This window comes from Lissotriton vulgaris, unplaced genomic scaffold, assembly GCF_964263255.1.
Source record: "Lissotriton vulgaris unplaced genomic scaffold, aLisVul1.2 SCAFFOLD_1627, whole genome shotgun sequence".
Classification (NCBI taxonomy): domain Eukaryota; kingdom Metazoa; phylum Chordata; class Amphibia; order Caudata; family Salamandridae; genus Lissotriton; species Lissotriton vulgaris.
Genome location: NW_028246708.1, coordinates 91,706 through 112,236, shown reverse-complemented (window position 1 = coordinate 112,236; position 20,531 = coordinate 91,706). Strand labels below are relative to the sequence as shown.

At 45.3% G+C, this 20,531-nt stretch overlaps 1 protein-coding gene across 1 annotated transcript in view; it reads right to left on the bottom strand.

Annotated features, from left to right (window-relative positions):
* The window catches only part of ATP11B (ATPase phospholipid transporting 11B (putative)), a 471,244-nt gene extending 454,848 nt beyond the window's left edge, over window positions 1-16,396 (bottom strand). Inside the window, exon 1 of the mRNA XM_086949489.1 lies at window positions 16,109-16,396. Within this exon, the coding sequence (XP_086805615.1) occupies window positions 16,109-16,135 (27 nt within the window). The 5' untranslated portion in view covers window positions 16,136-16,396. The remainder of the gene's footprint in view (window positions 1-16,108) is intronic.
* Window positions 16,397-20,531: the final 4,135 nt, after the last annotated feature.

Below are 20,531 nucleotides of genomic sequence, written 5' to 3'. Positions count from 1 at the left end.
ATTGAATTATCAAGATCGGGATCTAATCCTTCGCATGGCAAGGGAGAAAGGCTGCATCACGCATAAGGGCAACACATTGTCGTTTTACCCGGATTTCACACCAGCGGTGCAGGCGGCACAACGGGAATTCCTCCCTACAAAACGGCTCCTGTTGCAAGTGCAAATCCCTTATTCTCTCCTTTTTCCGGCCAAGCTGAAGGATTCAAGTGGATGGAAGTCACCATTTCTTCACGGATGCAAAGTCGGCGCTTAAGTTTGCAAAACATGTGGGAGGAAAAGCGTCCAAAAAGCTGCTGGCGGTGGCGGAAGCAACAGGAGGCCACCTGAGGGACAATGACTGACCGGGGTATTGCATGAACGATGTGTACTCCCTACTTTGACACTTACTCTAGGGTCCATATTAGGTTTGTAGTTCATGTTCAGTTTGGGCCTCTATTCGCTTGCTAAGTCAGCTCCTCTAGATTCTCCTTATGTGACTGGATATGGTCTAGGGCGAGCGGAGGTCTCCGCAGATCTTCCGACCACCTTGAATGATGCAAGGTAGTACGCTGGCATCGCCGTGCCTCCGAGGGAAGGTTCCCAATTCTTGATGTCTACCTTTTTGTGGGTTGAATATGGGGAGGGTAATCTGCAACCAGATTGGGGGGTTGGAGTGGGTGGGGTTGGAGAAATTAGGTTTTTAAGGGCTGGTCAAGCTACAATTTGGTGCGTAACCTTGTTTCATTATGCAAATATGGTGACTTGTCCTGGAATGCTGCTGACAGGCTCTATATAGTGGTTGTTTGCACACCCTGATTCTATGTTGAACTGTTTAACTTGGAATGTGTGAGGACTTAATGATGGCAGGAAAACGAGATTGTTGCATGCATATTTAACCCTCCATAATATTGATGTATGTCTTTAACAGGAAACGCATACCAGATCCGGAGGGACGCTATGTCCTGGTACAGGGAATCCTGTGTGGTCAATCTATCCTTATTGTGGCCGTGTATGGTCCGAACACTGACTCTCCCGACTTATTGAATATATATGGTCCAAAATTAGAGCACTTGGCTGTGACACGATTTTATGGGGAAGTGAATTTAATACGGTCATTGTGTAGGAGGTGGACAGAGACGGTACGGCCAGGACTCTCCACCCGGCGGCAAGCGTGGCCCTGCGGGAGATAATGGCTGAGGGAGAACTTGTCGACATTTGGAGGAGTAGAAATAAATCATTAAGGGAAGGTACTTGCATTTCAGACCATCATAATGCATGGTCCCGCTTAGACTTTTGGCTATTGTCCAGAGATATAGCTACCTATACTGTCGCGGTAAAGCATCTGCCACGCTCCCTGTCAGATCATGCTCCATGCCATCTGCAAATATCGTTCCCAAACATGCCCAGACGTGCATTCTCGTGGCGTCTTCCTTCGCATGCTCTGCTTGATGAAGCATTCAAGGAAGAGATCAGGCAGGATATCGAAGAATACTTCCGGATAAATACTGGGTCAGTTGATGCTGAGGGCATCCTTTGGGACGCCTTCAAAGTAGTCATTCGTGGCAAATGCATTGCCCGGCAAGCGGGGGTCCTTAAAGCTATTAGGGGGACGTTGGAGTCACTGGAGTCCGACATCAAGTCACTTGAGACAAGGTATTTTCATACGGGAGATAGTGACCCTGCAGGCCTGCTTAAAGCTAAGCTGCTAGATTATGCTGATGAGGCACAACGGGAGGTAAAGTTCATTGGGAAATATGCAGAGGCTAGGAGATATGGGGAGGGGGACAGGCCAGGTCGCACGCTCGCAGCTATGACTAGGCCACCCAGAGCTGCGGCGTAGATACATGAGTTGCGTGGCGGTTCTGGCGATGTGGTCAGAGGTCAGAGGGAGATCCTTCAAGCTTTCTCAGGATTTTATTCTAATTTGTATACTGCCACTCAAAATGTTTGTCCGGAGGGGCTGGACTCTTTCCTAGATTCGATTAGCCCCGCCTGGTTTAATGACACATATAGGAAATATATGGATCTCCCGATCTCTGTCGAAGATATTGCCCAAGTAATAAAAGGTCTACCGTTGGACAAAGCTCCTAGGCCCGACGGCCTTACTACAGCCTTCTATAAGGCATACGTAGAGGAACTGGCTCCAAAGTTACTAGCAGTATACGAAGAGTCACTAGAAGAGGGAAAACTGCCTGACACTATGAGGGAGGCCATGATCGTCACACTTTTAAAGCCAGGTGAACCTCAAGATGACATGGACTCCTATAGACCCCTTTCCTTAATCAATGTAGATGTCAAGATTTTAGCCAAGCTAATAGCTGACAGGCTCCAACCCCTGCTGCCCCTTATAGCCCTTCCTGACCAGTCGGGGTTTATTCCAGGACGCTCAACATCGCACAATTTACGCACCATTTTTTCAACACTACATTATCTACACCCCAGGGTCCACGCTGCTGTGGTGTTCTTGGATGCAACTAAAGCATTCGACACATTGGAGTGGCCATATTTATTCTCCATCTTAACACGGATGGGTTTTAGTACACTTTTCATTAGCAGGATCAAATTGCTATACACTGCCCCCTGTGCCCGTATAAAAGTGAATGACCTAGTTTCGGACCCCGTTCTAATCTCGCGTAGAACAAGGCAAGGATGCTCCCTGTCCCCGCTGCTTTTTGTCATAGCTATGGAGCCGCTGCCAGCTCGTATCTGACAGCACTATACTGCACGGGGGATAGGGTTCAGTTCCAGGAGTTTGCTGGCCTCCTTATATGCAGATGATGTGACCCTTTTTCTCACTGACCCTGAACTGAACCTGGATCCAGTGTTACGAGAGTTCATCCGAGTTGGAGGTTTGGCTGGAGTCTGTATTAATTGGACCATATCAGTTGTGTTTCCCTTGACGGACAGTACCCCACTGGTCTCTTCGGAGTGCCTCTTGCGATGGGAGGCTGAGGAGGTTAAATACTTAGGCGTCTGGATTAGCAGAAACCTCCAGGAAATATGGAATCTGAACTAAGGCCGGCTATGACATGGCTGGATGGCAAGGTGAAAATGTGGGCAGGGCTACCCTTGTCACTTACAGGAAGGATTGCATTAGCGAAAATGATTGTACTACCCACATTTCTGTATGTCTTTGCGAATGTCCCGATCCCACTCACATCACATTTTCTTGTCATACTGAAATCCCAACTTGTAGCGCTAGCATGGGCAGGCGAGGGTCTCCTGGGACATACTCATGTTGCCCTTGAAAAGGGGAGGACTGGGTGCTCCAGACATGCACCTTTACGACCTGAGCGCCCAGGCTCAATTTCTCCATTTTTGAGTGCGACCGACCCCATTCCAGCCCCACGTAGCTGTGGAAATGGACGTCGCTGCGCCGGTCCCACTGCAGGTTGCCATATGTGTGAAGGCAAGGCGTCCTAGACGAGATGTAGACACGGTTGAGACGCTGCGGTGGGTGTGGGATGAACTTCGGAAAAAAGCAGGCATTCCTCTGATGTATGCTCCCTCGTTGTCCCTGACCCAGAATCTCCTTTTGAGGGGGACATAAGCAAATCATTGCAGTGGAAACTAGGCATATACACATTCGCAGACTTGTTCCCAAATGGCAAATTCCTCCCCCCCTCCGGAGGCTACTGAGGGACAGGACATACCCTTTGCGGAATTATTCTTATATCATAGATTGAAGTCTGCATGCCGTGCATTGAGCACTGAGTTCCCGGTGGCACCCCAGACCTTTCCAGCATTAGAGACCTTGGTGAGCTCCCCATCACCCAGGAGATTGGTAACGAAATTATATAAGCAGATGCAAAATGGCGTATCCGCCGAACAGCCCTTGGCACTACAAAGTTGGAATGAAGAGATCTTGGTCCCACTCACTGTGGAGCAATGGGACTTCTGTTGCGGACAACAAACCGAACTATCTCCCAATTACCGGTTGCGCCTGATTCACTTTAAATATTTGCACAGAATATATAGGACGCCGATCAGCCTCTATAGAATGGGACTCAGGGAAAGTGAACATTGCTGGAGATGTGGATGCTCTCCTGCGACGTTCCTACACATGGCGAGGTCCTGCACTAAACTTGAAGAATACTGGTCCTCGATTTTTGAGGCAATCAATCAGATCATAGGGAGAACAGATGTTCCGTCCCCCGACATGGGCGTGCTTGGGTATGTCAAAGACACTTTGCCTAAATACAGAAAACTGCACGCATTGCTATTGTTGTATGCTAAAAGGCTAATAGTAATACATTGGGGGAGACGCAGGGTGCCATCCATCGGGGACAGACTCACAGATGTTACCTATGGGCACACGCAGTTGGGGATCTTCTGGGAGTTGATGCCGCTGGCTTTCAGACCACGTGACATTTGGGAGCCGTTCACAAACTGGGTGAATGAACGACAGAATGATGAAGAGATGGGGGTGGTAGAAGAATGAATGTGGTGGGTATTGGATATTGCGATATTGTGTCGGATGTCCTTATTACATTGAATGGCCTTTTTGTTTTGGATTTACGGGGGTACACTAGGAGGGTATGTAGTATATACTGGAAGGATGTGGGGGGGTCCGATGCGGGATCCATGTGTAATGGCACCTTTTGGCTTATTGGAATGTTGGGATGAGGTCCTAGTACAACTGCAGTAGTTGGCTGTATAAATAACTGCTCATGGAGAGACATGTGACTATGCATATAAATGTTCTTGCTTCAATGTACCAAAAAAGATGAAACAAAATTTGATTATACAGTATGTAGTGACTAGCAAGAGTTGTTTCTGCTATGTTTTCTGCATGTTATTTGAACATGTCAATAAAAAGAATTAAAAAAAAAATCTATCTACAGGTCAACCCCGTTGAAATTTAATAAGGGAAAAGTGTATGGTATTTACGGTATCGTGCAGATTTTTGAGTGTTACGAATCATGATAGTAAAGCTCACTCCAGCAACAGCTTTTAGCGCGGAAGCCTGCCCAAAGAAACCTGGGCGTCTTTTAAATATTATGTAGTGAAAGCCTTTCGGTCTCTTAATTGCCCTTCCTCAGAATGCCTCACTGGCTCAAATAAGACTCGAGTTCAGACTAATGGACCAACAAAGCATCTCTCCGTAAATATACTAACTTGTTGAGGCGGGCAGAAAGCCAAACGATAAAAGCTTTTATCTGGAAGGAGTTGCATTTGCGAGGGGAGTTGAATCCCTTCAGGACCTGAAGGTTGAAGCTTTGTGAGAGCAAAATTTACCACATACTAGTTAAAAAAATGTTTTAAACTATCTATACAAGTAGTTTAAGTTTTTATTGACAGTTAGGAAACATGCCTAAAAAAACAATACAAACGATTCATATACACAGAAAATACAAAACAACTCTGATTGTATTAAAACGTATAAAGTTCCAAGAAAAAAAAAAATCAACCAATATTAATTTTACCTGATCGATATCTAAAAGCATTAAAATCTCTCCTATTTCATAACAAAACAACAGACCGTAACTCCCTTACTGCAGGAATATTTTGTCTGCATTATTGTCAGACAGGGTTCACATTATCCTCGTGCAAAGCACAAACCACTAAGGTGCTGACTAGGGCAATAGCATTATGACTGCAATTATTTTTATCTCTTGAGCAAGTGAGCGAGATAGACACTGGATAAACATATCATATACAAGGAAGAATTTCTTATATTAAAAAAATGGTCAATGCTAATACAGGATATCCATAATTTTACGATCTTTAGACTGTACAAACTTGGACAAACCAGACAATATGATGGTCTATACCAAAAATGAACATTAATGTGCAAAAATGCGATTTCCTATGTGCAAAGTAAATCAACCCAAGTGCAAAAATACATGTACTATTATATGGAATACTATTAAACAACTACCTTTCCACAGAGTACCCTTTCTCATATTGAGGGTATATCTAAAACAGCGACCTCAACATTTCCATTCAATATCCCTAATGCTGCAAGTCTTTATGCTCAGCTAACTGATCGTAAAAGACGGATAAGAATTTCCCTACTGCATAACGCAAAGTTATGTTATCACAACATAAAAGTAATTGCATTAAATGAGTTTGTATGGCGTATCTGAGTCGATCTTAAGGTTGGTAGCAACAATTTTCTTCTACTTGCAGCAAAACAGGAGCTAGTTATAAGTAAGTGCAAAAAGGTCAGTGGTCCCCTCAGGCAGAAGGAACACTTCACTATATCCAAACCAGCTTGCTGAACCAACTTCCATTGTATAAAAGCTGGTACCCGCCCCAATCATACCTTCAGTGGCAACCTCCTTACATAGGTACTCTTTATATCCAGCAGGTAAGGTTGAATATACCCCCTCATACCTTACATCCTTTAGATAACACATATTATCTCTCTTACACACATCTTCTAGGTCACTCTTCCTAAAGCCTTTCATTACAAAATGTTTTACAGTTTGCTTCTGTTGTGTAACAGACAACTCTTGGAGTTCCTCTCATACTGCAACATCTAGGGATACCTTAATATCCAGTAGGTTTGCCACCCACCTGTTGGCACACTTCTCCTGCAAGCAGGATTTTATGATTTGCCTTAGGGAACACACATCCAATCTAAAAGGATCAAAACAGTACTTAAGGAGCAGTTGCTTATACTTAATAGTACATTGGTGAGGTCCAATTTGAGCCTCAAGGCACCATTTACAGTCCCTCTAATTGGCCTAGCCATTTCTGCCAAATATTCATTTCTATGGTTAGCATACTTCTTACGTATCTTACGGTAAGCACTTCAGCAAACTAACAATTTTAGCATTATATGTTTTGCTAAGCACTTTAAAGGATGTACAGCCCAATGCAGCATCAATCCTATATAATGCACCTACAATGGACTTAACTCTCCCCTCCTGGATAACAATATGTGAATAAAATTAAGATTTATCTAAAAAGGCCAAGATGAGATATTCCTTTACCTCTTCTACTGGGACGCCATTTAACCACCACTAAGACCTTCTCTTCTGTACCCTTCCTTTCATGAAAACCGATACCTTAGTCTCTGCCATCTTTTTTTCAAAAAATTGGACTTGCTAAACTCAGCAAATGCATCTAATTGTTTCTGCAGGCCGACCAATGTCAAATTCAGCAACACTGTATCATCGGCATAAAACATTATTGGAATGGCCTCATTACCAAATGTTGGCAAGAATGATCGAACCATGCTTTATTTATCCTACCACAGCTTCCGCTATGTATATGGAAAACAGAAGCGGGCCAACATACACCCCTGCCACAATCTGTTAGGGGTATCAATTTTTCTGGTTAGTGCTCCATTTATCCCAATTCCACTCTGGTCCATGACCCTTTCGCATTTGGATTATCAGTTTTAGTAAGCCTGGTGGGCACTCGAATTTCCTCAACCTCTCCCAGATTAGGGATCTATTTATCATGGCAAATGCTGTTGACAAATCAATGTATGACCCATCAGAAGTTGCTTTTTATGAAAGTCATATTTTTCAGCTAAAAGATTTAATAGAAGACAACCATCCGTTGTTGAAAAGCCATTTCAAAACCCAATTTGGACTGTAGGGGGAGTATTAGCTGTGCTTATTCAATCCTCAAACAACCCTAGGAGGTGTTTTGCATATATCTCACAGGGAATATCGAGTAGCGTGAAAATACGGTAATTTGACTGTAGGTCCTGCTTCCTCTTTATGAATAGAAGGACCCTTATACTGCCTTTCCATGTTCCTGGAATACCCTGACCACTTATTGCTCCAAATACTGGTACTAGAACTTGGGCCCACAGATTTGGGTCAAGTTTAATTGTATTGGAGGAGAGGCCGTTCAGGCCCTGGCCTTGGAACTTTTTTAACCTTTTATAATGGTTTCCATCTCCATTAATGACGGAATCCATTAGCTAACCTCTACTGCCTAATCTGAATACCCAGCCTGCCAGCTTCCTACTACATCCTTCTCTACCTCTACGATGTTGTACAGTTCCGATAAATAGATCACCCCCGTTTCTACTGGTACTGCTACAATACTTTTGGTCATCACAGCACTCTATTTACTATCGTCCAAAAGCACTTTGTATTTCCCGCTCTCAGCGAGGCCGCTGCTTTTGTCCATATATTCTCCTTCTCTTCCCTGGCAATTCTTCTACAGCTCTTTCCAACAGCTTTTCTAATAACCTTTAATTAAGTGATCGCTATTAGCCCCAACCTCCTTATAAGCCTCCTTTGTGTTCTTGTTAAATACGACATTAGCCTGTTTTTTGGACCAGGCCACCTGATCCTTCCAGCCCCTATATCTTGTGCTGCCAGTTTGCGTATAGAGGCAATAAAAATCTCATGCCCCTGTACCATAAGCTGTGGGGGTCAAAGAAGATTGTGCTTTCAGTACCTTCATTTTGTGTGTATAATGTTCCAGCTTACCCGTCCATATTAGTCTGCACTTGTTCAAATATATATTATAGAACTATTTTGCAACAGATCTCTTAAGCGTGTGTCCCTTTGCAGTGTAAAAATTATAGGTTTATGATCACTGCCTACCACCAAGTACATGACTAAACCAAAACTTTTGGTAGAGATCATTACATAATCTATTAATGGTGTCTGAGCAGACCGGTCACCTATGCATCTGCCATTCACAATACTTAGAATAAAGCCATCAAGCAACAGACCCTGTTTCCTCCCTCTCCCATCACCTCGATGATACTCCAAATGCTGGTACAGGATACCCGGAGTTATTTTGTTTCTCCCTCTGAAACTCATGCTTGCTGAATTAGATGGGATTTTAGCATTAAAATCTCCCATCAACAGGATAAGGACTTTGGGAAATGTAAACTCACCCTATCCATTAGAGCTACAAGCGCCTACAACTGCTTGTCCAATTTTGTATTCGAAGGGAAGTTACAGTTGATTACTATGAAATCTGGGCAGCTTTTGCCTCCCTTTAGCTCTGCTTATCAGATAAATACCACTCATTGTGACTGTCAGGAAATTAGTATATTCCTGAAATAGAACGATGCCCTCAATCCTGTATTTTACACCAATCATTACAGCAAGCCCTCCAGCGGGACAGTCAAACTTGCCCTTAACTGCTCTGGTGCTAAAAACTTTAAAGTCACTCATCACCACCTTGTGCTCTTCCCAGGTCTCCTGCAATACAATGATCAAACAGTTACTGCCCTCAATAACCACCTGTAATGAGGTTAGATACCTTTTTAGGCCAACTATGTTACATGACACCTAAAAATCCTGTTTATCATCTAGAGCTAGAAAATAGGGGTCGAGAACACAACTTTTCAGCATTTATTGCCCCAGCAATCAATTCCCATGCATTATCGTCTTGCTTTGCTGATTTTTAACTATTTGAAAAAAACTGCCTTCCCTTTTCAGAATTCACTATTTTCATATCATCGTACTCTACAGACTTGCGAGCCCCTGACCTCCCCCAGCGAGGGGACCTACTTAGATTGATGCCATATGTCCGCCCGGCCCTACCTCTGGGTCTTGTCCTGGATTGCTAACAATACTGGATGAATAGACCTATAAATGAGTCGTATATATCATAGCCAGACCTACAGAGCTCATCCACCACAATCCTAGACCAAAAGTAAAGCCAGGCACATGGCCATGATGCTGCCACATCACTAGTCTTTGGGAGAAACACCAAAGAATTATTGTTAGAAGAAATGTTTGATAATCCTGTCCCTATCGAATTACGTAAGTCCCTCCCCCGTCCATTTATTTGAACGACTTAGTCATCCTCCCCCTCATCGCCTGAGCTTTCAATGTCCTCTTCCAGCAATGGTTCACACAAATCTCCTCGGTAACTATTCCAAGGCTGCCATATCTTATTCCATTTGCGAGGGTTAGCCCTCATCTTGTACACTGCTCTTTCCGTCACCATTAGCGCGTCCATGTTCCTCTACCATTGCGTCAAATTCGGCGAGTCCGCCGCCCCCCACTTCTGCGTTATATCCCTCTTGGCGACCATAATGCCCACAATGGCCCACACCGGACCCTGGCGCGTTAGATCATTGGGGTCCCATATATTCAACAAGCACGTACGGGGGTCGGGTGTAAGAGACACCTCTAAAGTTTGGGAGATGGTGCGCAACACCTGCCTCCAGTAGTCAGTGATAACCGGGCATTCCCAGATAGTATGTAAGAAAGTGCCTTCCCCCCCACACCCCCGAAGACAGTAGGGGTGGTCCGCCCTGTGAAGCCTATGAAGTGTGGTCCTCGTATAATATATCTGGTGCAGTACCTTAAGCTGCACCAGTCTAAACCTAGCTGAAATGCCCGCTTCCTTCGGGGACGCACTTCCAGTCCGTCTCGTCCATGTCTCCCAGTTCGCCCACCCATTTCTCTCGCAGCTTGCCTAAGGGGTCAGAAAGGTTATTTAATAACTTACGATATGTGAGGGAAGTGGCGCTAGTTTGCATGAAGTCAGTAACTAAGCGATCCTCCAACGGAGAGGCCTCAGGGACCTCCGCGCCTTCCGGAATCGCTGTCAACAGTGCATGTCTAATTTGGACAGAACGGTAGGTTTCATTGGGACCCAAGTCATATTGCTGCTGAAGGTGTGAGAAAGGGACCACACCCCCCTCCGACCACATGTCCCCCACCGTGGAGATGCCAATATTATCCAACTGCGTGAACCCTTTGCTATGCCTCAGATGGCCCAGTGCCTTAGTGTCCCACAGAAAAGTCAGTTTCGTGATGACGCCTCCCCACTTAAGTTTCGCCTGTGCTTTATTCCACAGTGCCACTGTATGTTTGGTCGGTCCCATCAGCTTTGTCGCCAGTCCCTTGTGATGGAGCGTCGCCAGTAAGCTGTGTGTGCCCAGCTGTATTCGGTCTGCGTGATAGGCCGGGTCTTCTTGTGGAACGTGTAGCCAATGATTAATAACTTTAAGTTGCGCCGCCCAGTAGTACATCTGTATATTTGGTAGGGCTATCCCCCCCTCGTACCAGCTCCTATTTAGCTTCATGTGCACTAGGCGCGCCGGGCGGTCTCCCCACAATAAACCGGACACCAGAGCAGTCACTTTTTGGAAACAGCGCGGTGGCACCAGGTATGGTGTATTTTCAAGCGCATACAGAAAGCATGGCAGCGCCGTCCTTTTAAACAGCGCCGCTCTCCCTAGCAGCGTCAGAGATATGACCTTCCAGTGCCGCACATCGCTCCGTAGGCGATCAAGTGGTGGTAGTAAATTTCGTTCATAGAAGTCAGTAGCGTTTCGCGTGACATGAATCCCTAAATATTTGAAGGAGGTGTCCGCTATTTCTAGCGTGCAGTCACCGGGGAGTGTCAGAGAAGGGCCGTGCAACACATAAATCACAGATTTCGTCCAGTTAATAGTGTAGCCGGACACCTTCCCATGAGCGTCACACATTGCTAGAAGTTCCGGGATACCCTTTTCAGGGTCCATCAAATAGATCAGCATATCATCGGCATAGAGGGAAACTGTCTTCCCAGCTGTCCTCTCTGCAGATCCCCTTCAAGAGCGGAGTAGTCCTAATTACAGTGGCCAGTGGCTCTATGACCAGCGCAAACAACAGGGGTGACAGCGGGCATCCCTGTCTCGTCCCCCTAGCCAGCGGTATCGTGCGGGAGATGTGACCGTTCTCCGACACATGCGCCATCGGACTCGCATATAAGAGCTGAATCCAAGAAATGAATTTGGGACCGAAGATGGCCCTGTTTTGTTAACGATAAACACATTTTCAGTAACAGGAGCCATGCTTGGCTCACAATTAACTCATACAAAAGCCTTTACCCACAAAACTATTTTGACAAAGTATTTAAGGGCAATTCCAAACTAAACCTATTAAATCTACGCTTCTGAAAAATTTCGTCTCATGACTTGGGGCCAAAATGGTCTAAAATGTGATCCCAGGGGAATGCAGGATCTGTTTACAACAAGAGTCCCTAGATCACTTATTATGAGTTTGCCTTTTTTGTTAGTAGGACTCAGATATTAGCTCTGTAATGCTTTTAACTAATATGGGATTAGAAAATGTCGTCAAGCAGCAATTTTCTGTATGCGAGGTGAGTTTACAGCAGTGACTGTACAATGTATTAAATTTATGAACAGAGTAGACAAAGTCCTAATAGAAAAGGAGCTGCAATGAGATTACATATTTAATAGCAAAGAGCCTGCTCAATAGGCCGGTTTGTTTGGAGTTGGCTGCTAGCAAATAAGTCTCAGGAGTCAGTACAGGTAGCAGACATTATGATACGTAACTGATTGGGTTACGAATTCCATGCTACCCTCCACTTTTTTGTCATAGGCTGATTATAACAAGCTAACCTTTTTTTGTTTTAAAAGAAATAGAATAGTTTTATAGCTGTATATGAAGTTTTAGCAAATCATTTTTACCTGCCATACATGCAATTCTTGGTTAGAGCTCTATGCACTTCATGGTCATGGACTATGTCTTTTGCACCTGGCATCTAATCTGAGTCCTTTGCCTGACAGTTGTTTTTTTAATGCAATACCTTCAATTCACAAATCTATACTGTGCTGCTCTTTATATACCGTCAGAGCAGTATCTAAATGTAACTCAGGTACAACCAATTTTACATTCAAAATTGTTTCTGTCAATGCAGGAAAGCTATTGTGTTATGAGCAAAGTAACACACCGCTCATCCGATAAACAACTCCTAAACGTGCAACTACCAGAGAAGTACGCATGCAAAAAAAAGTTAAAGACACAACAGTAACATTCTACTTCCTAACCTTTTTAATGTTTTAATAAACATTCCACATATCATCACACTACTCCTTGCGTAAGATGCAGCCCTGTGCTCCCCACAGGGCCCAAAGTAATCACATTTCTGCTATTCAACTGCAGAGCAAGGCAGACTTACTTCCGCTCATCTATGACCTGCCTCACCGAGGACCAACTCATATAAAGGACAGTGGTAGTGAGATGTACACCGCTTTTTACCCCATTTCAACTTTTACTTCTTTTTTTATCGAATAAAGTAACGTACTACTACTACTTCATGAGTATTCACCAATTCAACCTTTTATCAGTGTGAAGGCTTGCTCCGCGCTCCACCCAATTGTGCTGCAATTCTTATAACGAACAGGAAGGAACCAGGTACGACTCCATTTCAAGGTGCACAGCCGTTATCAGCCAATGAATCCAATAAATCAAATTCATATTCAACTTTTCAAATCATCCACTTTTACTCTGTTAATTTAATCTTTTTTATCCGTTGTTTCCTTCGATTTATTTTACCCATTCACGTATGCATTCACGTTTTTCCACTCAAACACAGGAGAGTCAAAGTGTTTCCAAAAGTCACAATTTATTTAAAACACCCAATGCATTCGGAGGAAACCCTTCATCAGGGGTATCGTGACTGGCGCGTATTTATTTCTTAAAAACACTTCTAAATGTCTCTCCTTTTCAAGGCTTGCCAGTGCGATCCCATAATTTTTTTGTAGTGCGCCCTCCGCACACCTTTCAATCTCGATAGTGTTGCCTTACACATTCAACAGAGGCAGTAGTCACCACAGTCTTGGACACGCTGCGGGATTGTGCCGATAGACGCTCCTCCCAGGCCTTGGTGCTCCTGGACCTGTCGGCCGCGTTCGACACGGTTGACCACAACATCCTGATCGACCGTGTCGGACAGGCCGGCATACGAGACACAGCGGCTTGCTGGTTGAGGTCCTTCTTGGAGAACCGCTCTCAAGCGGTGCGCCTGGGAGACCTAACCGGCGTTAAACAGTCCATCGCTTGTGGAGTGCCACAAGGCTCCTCCCTGTCACCCCACCTTTTTAACCTATACATACTCCCTCTGATTCAGACCCTCAGAGATGAACAGGTGAGAGTCTTCAATTATGCTGACGATTTACAGCTACTCTTTACCATTGATAACTCTGAAAATTCCATTCTTCACTTCCAGTCAACCATGAGGTTTATTAAATCCTGGATGGACCAAAACCAGCTGAAACTAAATCCAGGAAAAACCGAATTGGTTCTCACCGGGGACAGCGCCAAGTATTGGGGCCCCCACTATTGGCCATCGGATCTGGGTCAAGCCCCGCCACCCTCACCTTCGGCCAAAACGCTGGGAGTCATCGTGGATTGCGATCTCTCATTAAAAGCTCAAGTGGGCCAGGTGGTCTCTAAATGCTTCTTTCAGCTAAAAAAAATTTGGAAGGTCCGGCGGCTACTTACGTCAGAGGCAACCACCCAGGTTGTGATCGCCACTGTTCTGTCCCATCTGGACTACGCGAATGCCATCTATCTGGGCCTTCCCAACTATCTACTTAAACGTCTCCAGATGGCACAGAACTATGCCGCGAGGCTGATTCTGAAGCAACCGAGGTGGCATGCAGCTACTCCCTACTCAATAAACTGCACTGGCTTCCGGTCACTCAACGCTGTGCTTTTAAAGCAGGCTGCATGATTTTTAAATCCCTGTATGGCAAAAGCCCTAAATTCGTTGACCAATTAATCACCAGATACGTTCCATCTCGCAACCTTCGCTCACTCCACCAGGGCCTCCTCCAGACTCTCCCTTTTAAACTCAAACGTGCTGGTGGTCGCAGGTTTGCAATACTTGCTCCCTGCCTGTGGGACGCCTTTCCCTTGGAGATCCGGAACTGCCAAGACCTCCTCTCTTTCCGGAAAGCGTTGAAGACCTGGCTATTCAGACAAGCATTTTAATAGACTCTCTACCTTTCACCTATGTCTATGTTACTGTTGATCTCAGCGCCAAGAAACTAATCAGTGATAGTGCGCTCAATAAATACCTTAATAACATAACATACACCATTTCTCCTTCCTCACAGAGGACAAACAGCAGCCCTGGTAAGGCCATGCTTGACCAGCAGCCATTTCAGATATGTTGTTCCCTTTGCATTCTAGGAATTGTAAACATATATACTACGATAAACACTAGTGATACAATTCCCAGAATGCCAAAGAAAACTGGAGCTCAACAGGTATTCATCATGGATCTGGGATCTTGGCTGCCATGCTACAGGAAAGAGGCTTCTCGTCTGGGTCCATGTTGTCACCTCTGCCCCACTGCCAGTGCTTTAAAAAGGCACGTACTATCAGAAACTCAGTCCTTGCACTTTAAAAAAAAAATTAGACGACACAGTATCAGCACTGCTGCAAAGCTTTTAATGGGAGAGTACTTTCACTTCTCAGCAGCAAAAAGGTGCTCTGGGACAAGGAGTACCTAGAGCTCTATAGTTCCATTTTAAGTACTGCCCATAGACTTACTCTAATACACCACAGCCCTGCAACACTGACGTACACACAACTGAGTAAAAAGCTTGATCAGGAACGAGTCCAGGGGAAAACAACCGACAACTTCAGCATGAGTCGGTTAGCAGAGCAGCAACAAGGAACGCTTACAGGAAGTCTCAGTTTCACCTTCGAGCAATAACTATCCAGAAACGAAATCACTGCGGTCGGCAAGGCAGCACTATATAACTCCAGGGGGACATGGAAAATAAACAGCTTCTCCAATCATACAGGTGCCCTAAACACCGCACCAGGCCACTAGTATATGTAGCAGACCTTTGTACTCACTATCATTCCTATGTGATTCTTAGAGTTCATCATTTAGATCTATTCCTTGAGTGACTTTACGACTTGTACATTTGCAATTTTTTCTATTTGTATCTCTTCCCTGTGTGACTTTACAACTTATACATTTGAAAAAAAAAATCCTGTTTGTATCTTTTATGTAACTCATGTAATCCTACATCCTTATCCCTGGTTCTTTTGTAAAACGCTCTGACGCGCTATAGAAAATCGTATTAAATAAAATAAAGGTGACGCTGGGTCCTTCACTGCTGAGCAGTCCTGCAGCATGGGGCTCTCGCTATGGGGACTGGGGCAATTGATCCGTCTCAGCCTAGCCACTGGGGTAGCCCAGGGAATCCCTAGACGCAATATTAGGACCTCTAACAAAACGGTGCACAGAGCCCGGCTCGGGGCCTCCTCCCGCTCCTCCAACAACTTACATTACTTTCTGTCCCCGTTCACCTGTAGCACAAAGGTGCGGCCTACACGTCACTAGATCCGCGGACCGGCTTGAAGCCGCCAGACAGACTTCTATCTCTCCGCTACCCCAGCCCTAACCACTGAAGGGTCGGAGGGGCTTGACTTACCAGCTGCTGCCGGACCCAGCGAAACATCCCCCCGGCTCTTGCGTGCGCCCCCGTGCCGCTGCCCCGCCGCGGGGCTCGGGATGGCGCTCAGCGTTCCCCTCCCATAGCGGGCTCCAGGAGACGGTTATTATGGCGTAGGTCCGCGTCACAGCGTTCGAAGGATACACGTTCTCCCAGGCCGAGGTACCCTCATCCTTCGACCACTGTCAGTGGACTCAGCAAACCACGCCCACTCCGCCGCTTGACGCTCCGCCCCGCGGCCAGCTCGACAGCCCCGCCCCCCAGTGCAATACTGACGGAAGCGTAGCCTGCTGGAAGTGGCGTCATCAACGCTATGCGGAAACGGGAGGGGAGTCCCGTGACGTTAAAGGAAGTGGTTGTTGTTTGACCTACAGTTAGAGTCCCTGGGCTGTGGGGAGCGATGTGTGGGTTTTTAAACAAGATTGCTGCAAGGAAATTGTTTCTTGAAGTGGAACTTTTAACATGAACGAGGCGCTCGTATGTTTAGGTTCTAGTTCAGCCTTTCTGCCTATTTAGCGGTAGTACTGCACACACTGGCGTTAAATAGATGTTAGTAGAGGTGGGAGAACATATAAATTAACTGGGAGAAACAATGGCTTGTCACTAAGTGCCCGTGCACGCATAAATGTCAATACCCTATTCACGTGGGATTCAGCAGCATCAGCACGTTATCCTCTTTCCTTTCCGAGTAGCACTGTGCAGGTGGAGAGAGAGCGTTGTTTTAAATTGAACAGCAAAATACACCAGATTATGGACGGAATGTTGCACAATGGCAAAACATTCACCCCAGTCACAGATCTGGGTTTAATCCATCGTTATTTTGCTCACCAAGCCACCCCAGTTCAGACATGACCATATGCAAATCAGTCTTGACCCTGTGCCTCATGGGAACAGTCCAGACCGAACTACCAAGCCATGTCTTTCCTGGACCGGAATCAAGCATCCTAGGACCGGTTTCTGGCTATCAGCCGTCTTCAGCCAGGATAGCTTGACTCCAGTGGCTTAGTGAGCAGAGCCCCCCCCCCCCCCTGCTCGAGGAGGGGGGGGGAACCGACCCACGTCTGGGCATACCCTTCCCACATAGGGTGAACAGCAAAGTACACAAGATGATGCACGGAATGTTGCACAATGGCAAAACATTCACCCCAGTCACAGACCTGGGTTTAATCCATCGTTATTTTGCTCACCAAGCCACCCCAGTTCAGATATGACCATATGCAAATCAGTCTTGGGAATCAAGCATCCTAGGACCGGTTTCTGGCTATCAGCCGTCTTCAGCTAGGATAGCTTGACTCCAGTGGCTTAGTGAGCAGGGGACCCACGTCTGGGCATACCCTTCACACATAGGGTGAACAGCAAAATACACAAGATGATGGACGGAATGTTGCACCATGGCAAAACATTCACCCCCAGTCACAGATCTGGGTTTAATCCATTGTTATTTTGCTCATCAAGCCACCCCAGTTCAGACATGACCATATGCAAATCAGTCTTGACCCTGTGCCTCATGGTAACAGTCCAGACCGAACTACCAAGCCATGTCTTTCCTGGACCGAAATCAAGCATCCTAGGACCGGTTTCTTGCTATCAGCCGTCTTCAGCCAGGATAGCTTGACTCCAGCGGCTTAGTGAGCACAGGACCCACGTCTGGGCATACCCTTCCCACATAGGGTGAACAGCAAAATACACAAGATGATGGACGGAATGTTGCACAATGGCAAAACATTCACCCCCAGTCACAGATCTGGGTTTAATCCATCGTTATTTTGCTCACCAAGCCACCCCAGTTCAGACATGACCATATGCAAATCAGTCTTGACCCTGTGCCTCATGGGAACAGTCCAGACCGAACTGCCAAGCCATGTGTTTCCTGGACCGGAATCAAGTATCCTAGGACCGGATTCTGGCTATCAGACGCCTTCAGCCAGGACAGCTTGACTCCAGTGGCTTAGTGAGCACGGGACCCACGTCTGGGCATACCCTTCCCACATAGGGTGAACATCAAAATACACAAGATGATGCTTGATTCCGGTCCAGGAAAGACATGGCTTGGCAGTTCGGGCTGGACTGTTCCCACGAGGCACAGGGTCAAGGCTGATTTGCATATGGCCATGTCTAAACTGGGGTGGTATGGAGTGCAAAAAAACGATGGATTTAGGCCCAGATCTCTGTACTGGGGTGAATGTATGACATTGCTCTGCATTCTGTCCATCAACTGTTGTTTTTGCAATTGTTTTAAATTGAAGCAGAGCCAAAAACAAAGACCTAAGTTAAGGGGCAATCAGGCCTCCGTTTGTTCGAGTATTCTTCTCGGAGCTATATGGAGCCTCACAGTTAGATGCAAATTAATGGAGCTAAAACCTACCCAGACAGCTTATTACTTCACAATACTGGGTGTTGGTAGAGATGGGAAGGAGTTCAAAGTTTTCTTAGATGCTGGTGATCCCTTTGCTGAAAAATAGGGACAGCTGTTGCAGAGTCCCTGAAAGGGAGGTACACAGGTCGAGCTTACTGCTGAGGAGGTGAAGACTTTCACTATGTCAAATATTTTCTTGGTGCTGTTGGTGATACTTTCAATGCATTTAGTTAGCGCAGAGCATTTGACGGCTCTGATTCCGTGATGGTAGCATATGAGGAAAGATTTGTAGGTGCTCTGATTTTGTCTCCCATCTTTCTCATCACTATAACTGGAAGCAGTATGTAGTGTCACCGAGTTGGTTAACCAAGTCAAGTCCCACCGTGGCTTATTCTGCTGTTTGATCAACAGGCATCATCTTCAAAGTGCTAAGAATCTATTATGTGATGTGTAGAGCTGAGCTACATAAGTGTCTGAACATAAATTCTATGATATTAGCTGAATCATACCTGTGCACAGGTGAGTGAGAAGGTACTTCAGTATCAGTAATTTGCCTGTCAGTTGAAGACCACATTTTATTTCTGCTAATTATAGGGTGATCAGGTTTTCAGAACCTAAACCCAGGACAGGCTGTTAATGTTAGCATACAAATGCGAAAAGTCACTGACATAGCACTACCGTATCACACAGCTCCAGAGACATTGCGATTTACACTTGTTTTTGTGGTGATCAAACAGTAAAAATTAAATGGAAATATGATCTGGCTACAAATTGGTAATCTCAGCAGAGTCATATGAGGTTATAAGTGAACCTGGGGTATGTGGAGCTGCTGAGCCTGTAATAGCATTGGGTCTGATCTGGCTTGTTGTGTGCTCACATTTGGCCTTTTGTTACCAGCAATCTCATAATCGGTGAGCGTGGTATGAAACACAAATATAATTGCAATGGGATTACTTAAATAGACACGAGACACACATTTTTGGAAAGCTCTACACTTACCCCTTCTTTTGCAGCAGGGATAACAACATTTTGCAGCTCTGAGGATAGCAGAGCCCCCAGGTTTTTCAGGTCCATGTGTGATATGAGGTGCTCCACACCAGTTTCTTCAATTCATGTTTGGACATGTAACCCTTGTTTCATAACAGGATAAGACTAGAAGTACTGGAATGAAAGAGAAAATACCTAGGATGGGGCAGCTAGTCACACATTGAGCTGGGAAACCTGGCAGGGCTGTGGTAAAAGTAAAAAAAAAAAAATATGATCCTTATTGAGATTTTTTAGGAGACTAGACAATATTACATCCATTCTCAGGGTGCGGCTGTGGTAAAAAGTTACCTGTCCTCGTACCATGCTAGACATGAAAGCGGGTCTGATAGAGGTGTGAGGATGAGTAATATTTTACATGTCATGCTTGTGCTCATCTGACCTCACAAAACTCTAACAAGTATTTAGTTTAATGCAAAATGTGAGGACATAGGGTCAGAGGTAATAAAAAAATAGACTGTCCCAGCAAATCTGTTGTATCTGGTCATCATGAGAGGCAATGCTCTCTCGCTAATGCCAGTTTTCTATCCCAGGTGGCTGGGCACAATCCATCCATTCACCACCAACCATTAAGTATCCATACATTCAACATTCAGTCACCACACCCAAAAGTTCCCAATCGTTTTTATTCACTAATTGTCAATTTATTTCTCCAGGCACCCTTTCAGGCCCTTGAAACAATATTTCAGATAAAATCCAGACATAACACAATGAAGGTGACCTCCAGAAATGGACAAAAACTCCTCATGTGGCACCTATAGCTTAAAATAACACTCCAGAGAAGTACTGCAAAACACAAAATGATGGTCTGATCTCTATACTGGAACACAAACTCCATGCTGGAGGTCGCCTCTAAACACTGGACACATTCTCTCCTAATTAGGCTTTAAGCACTTGACACTAAATCCAGACTGTACTGTAGGCATGACATGAGACTGGACGGAGATTATTTCAAACACTGGAGATCTTCATTTACTCATTGCATCTCTGTTCTCAAGCTGT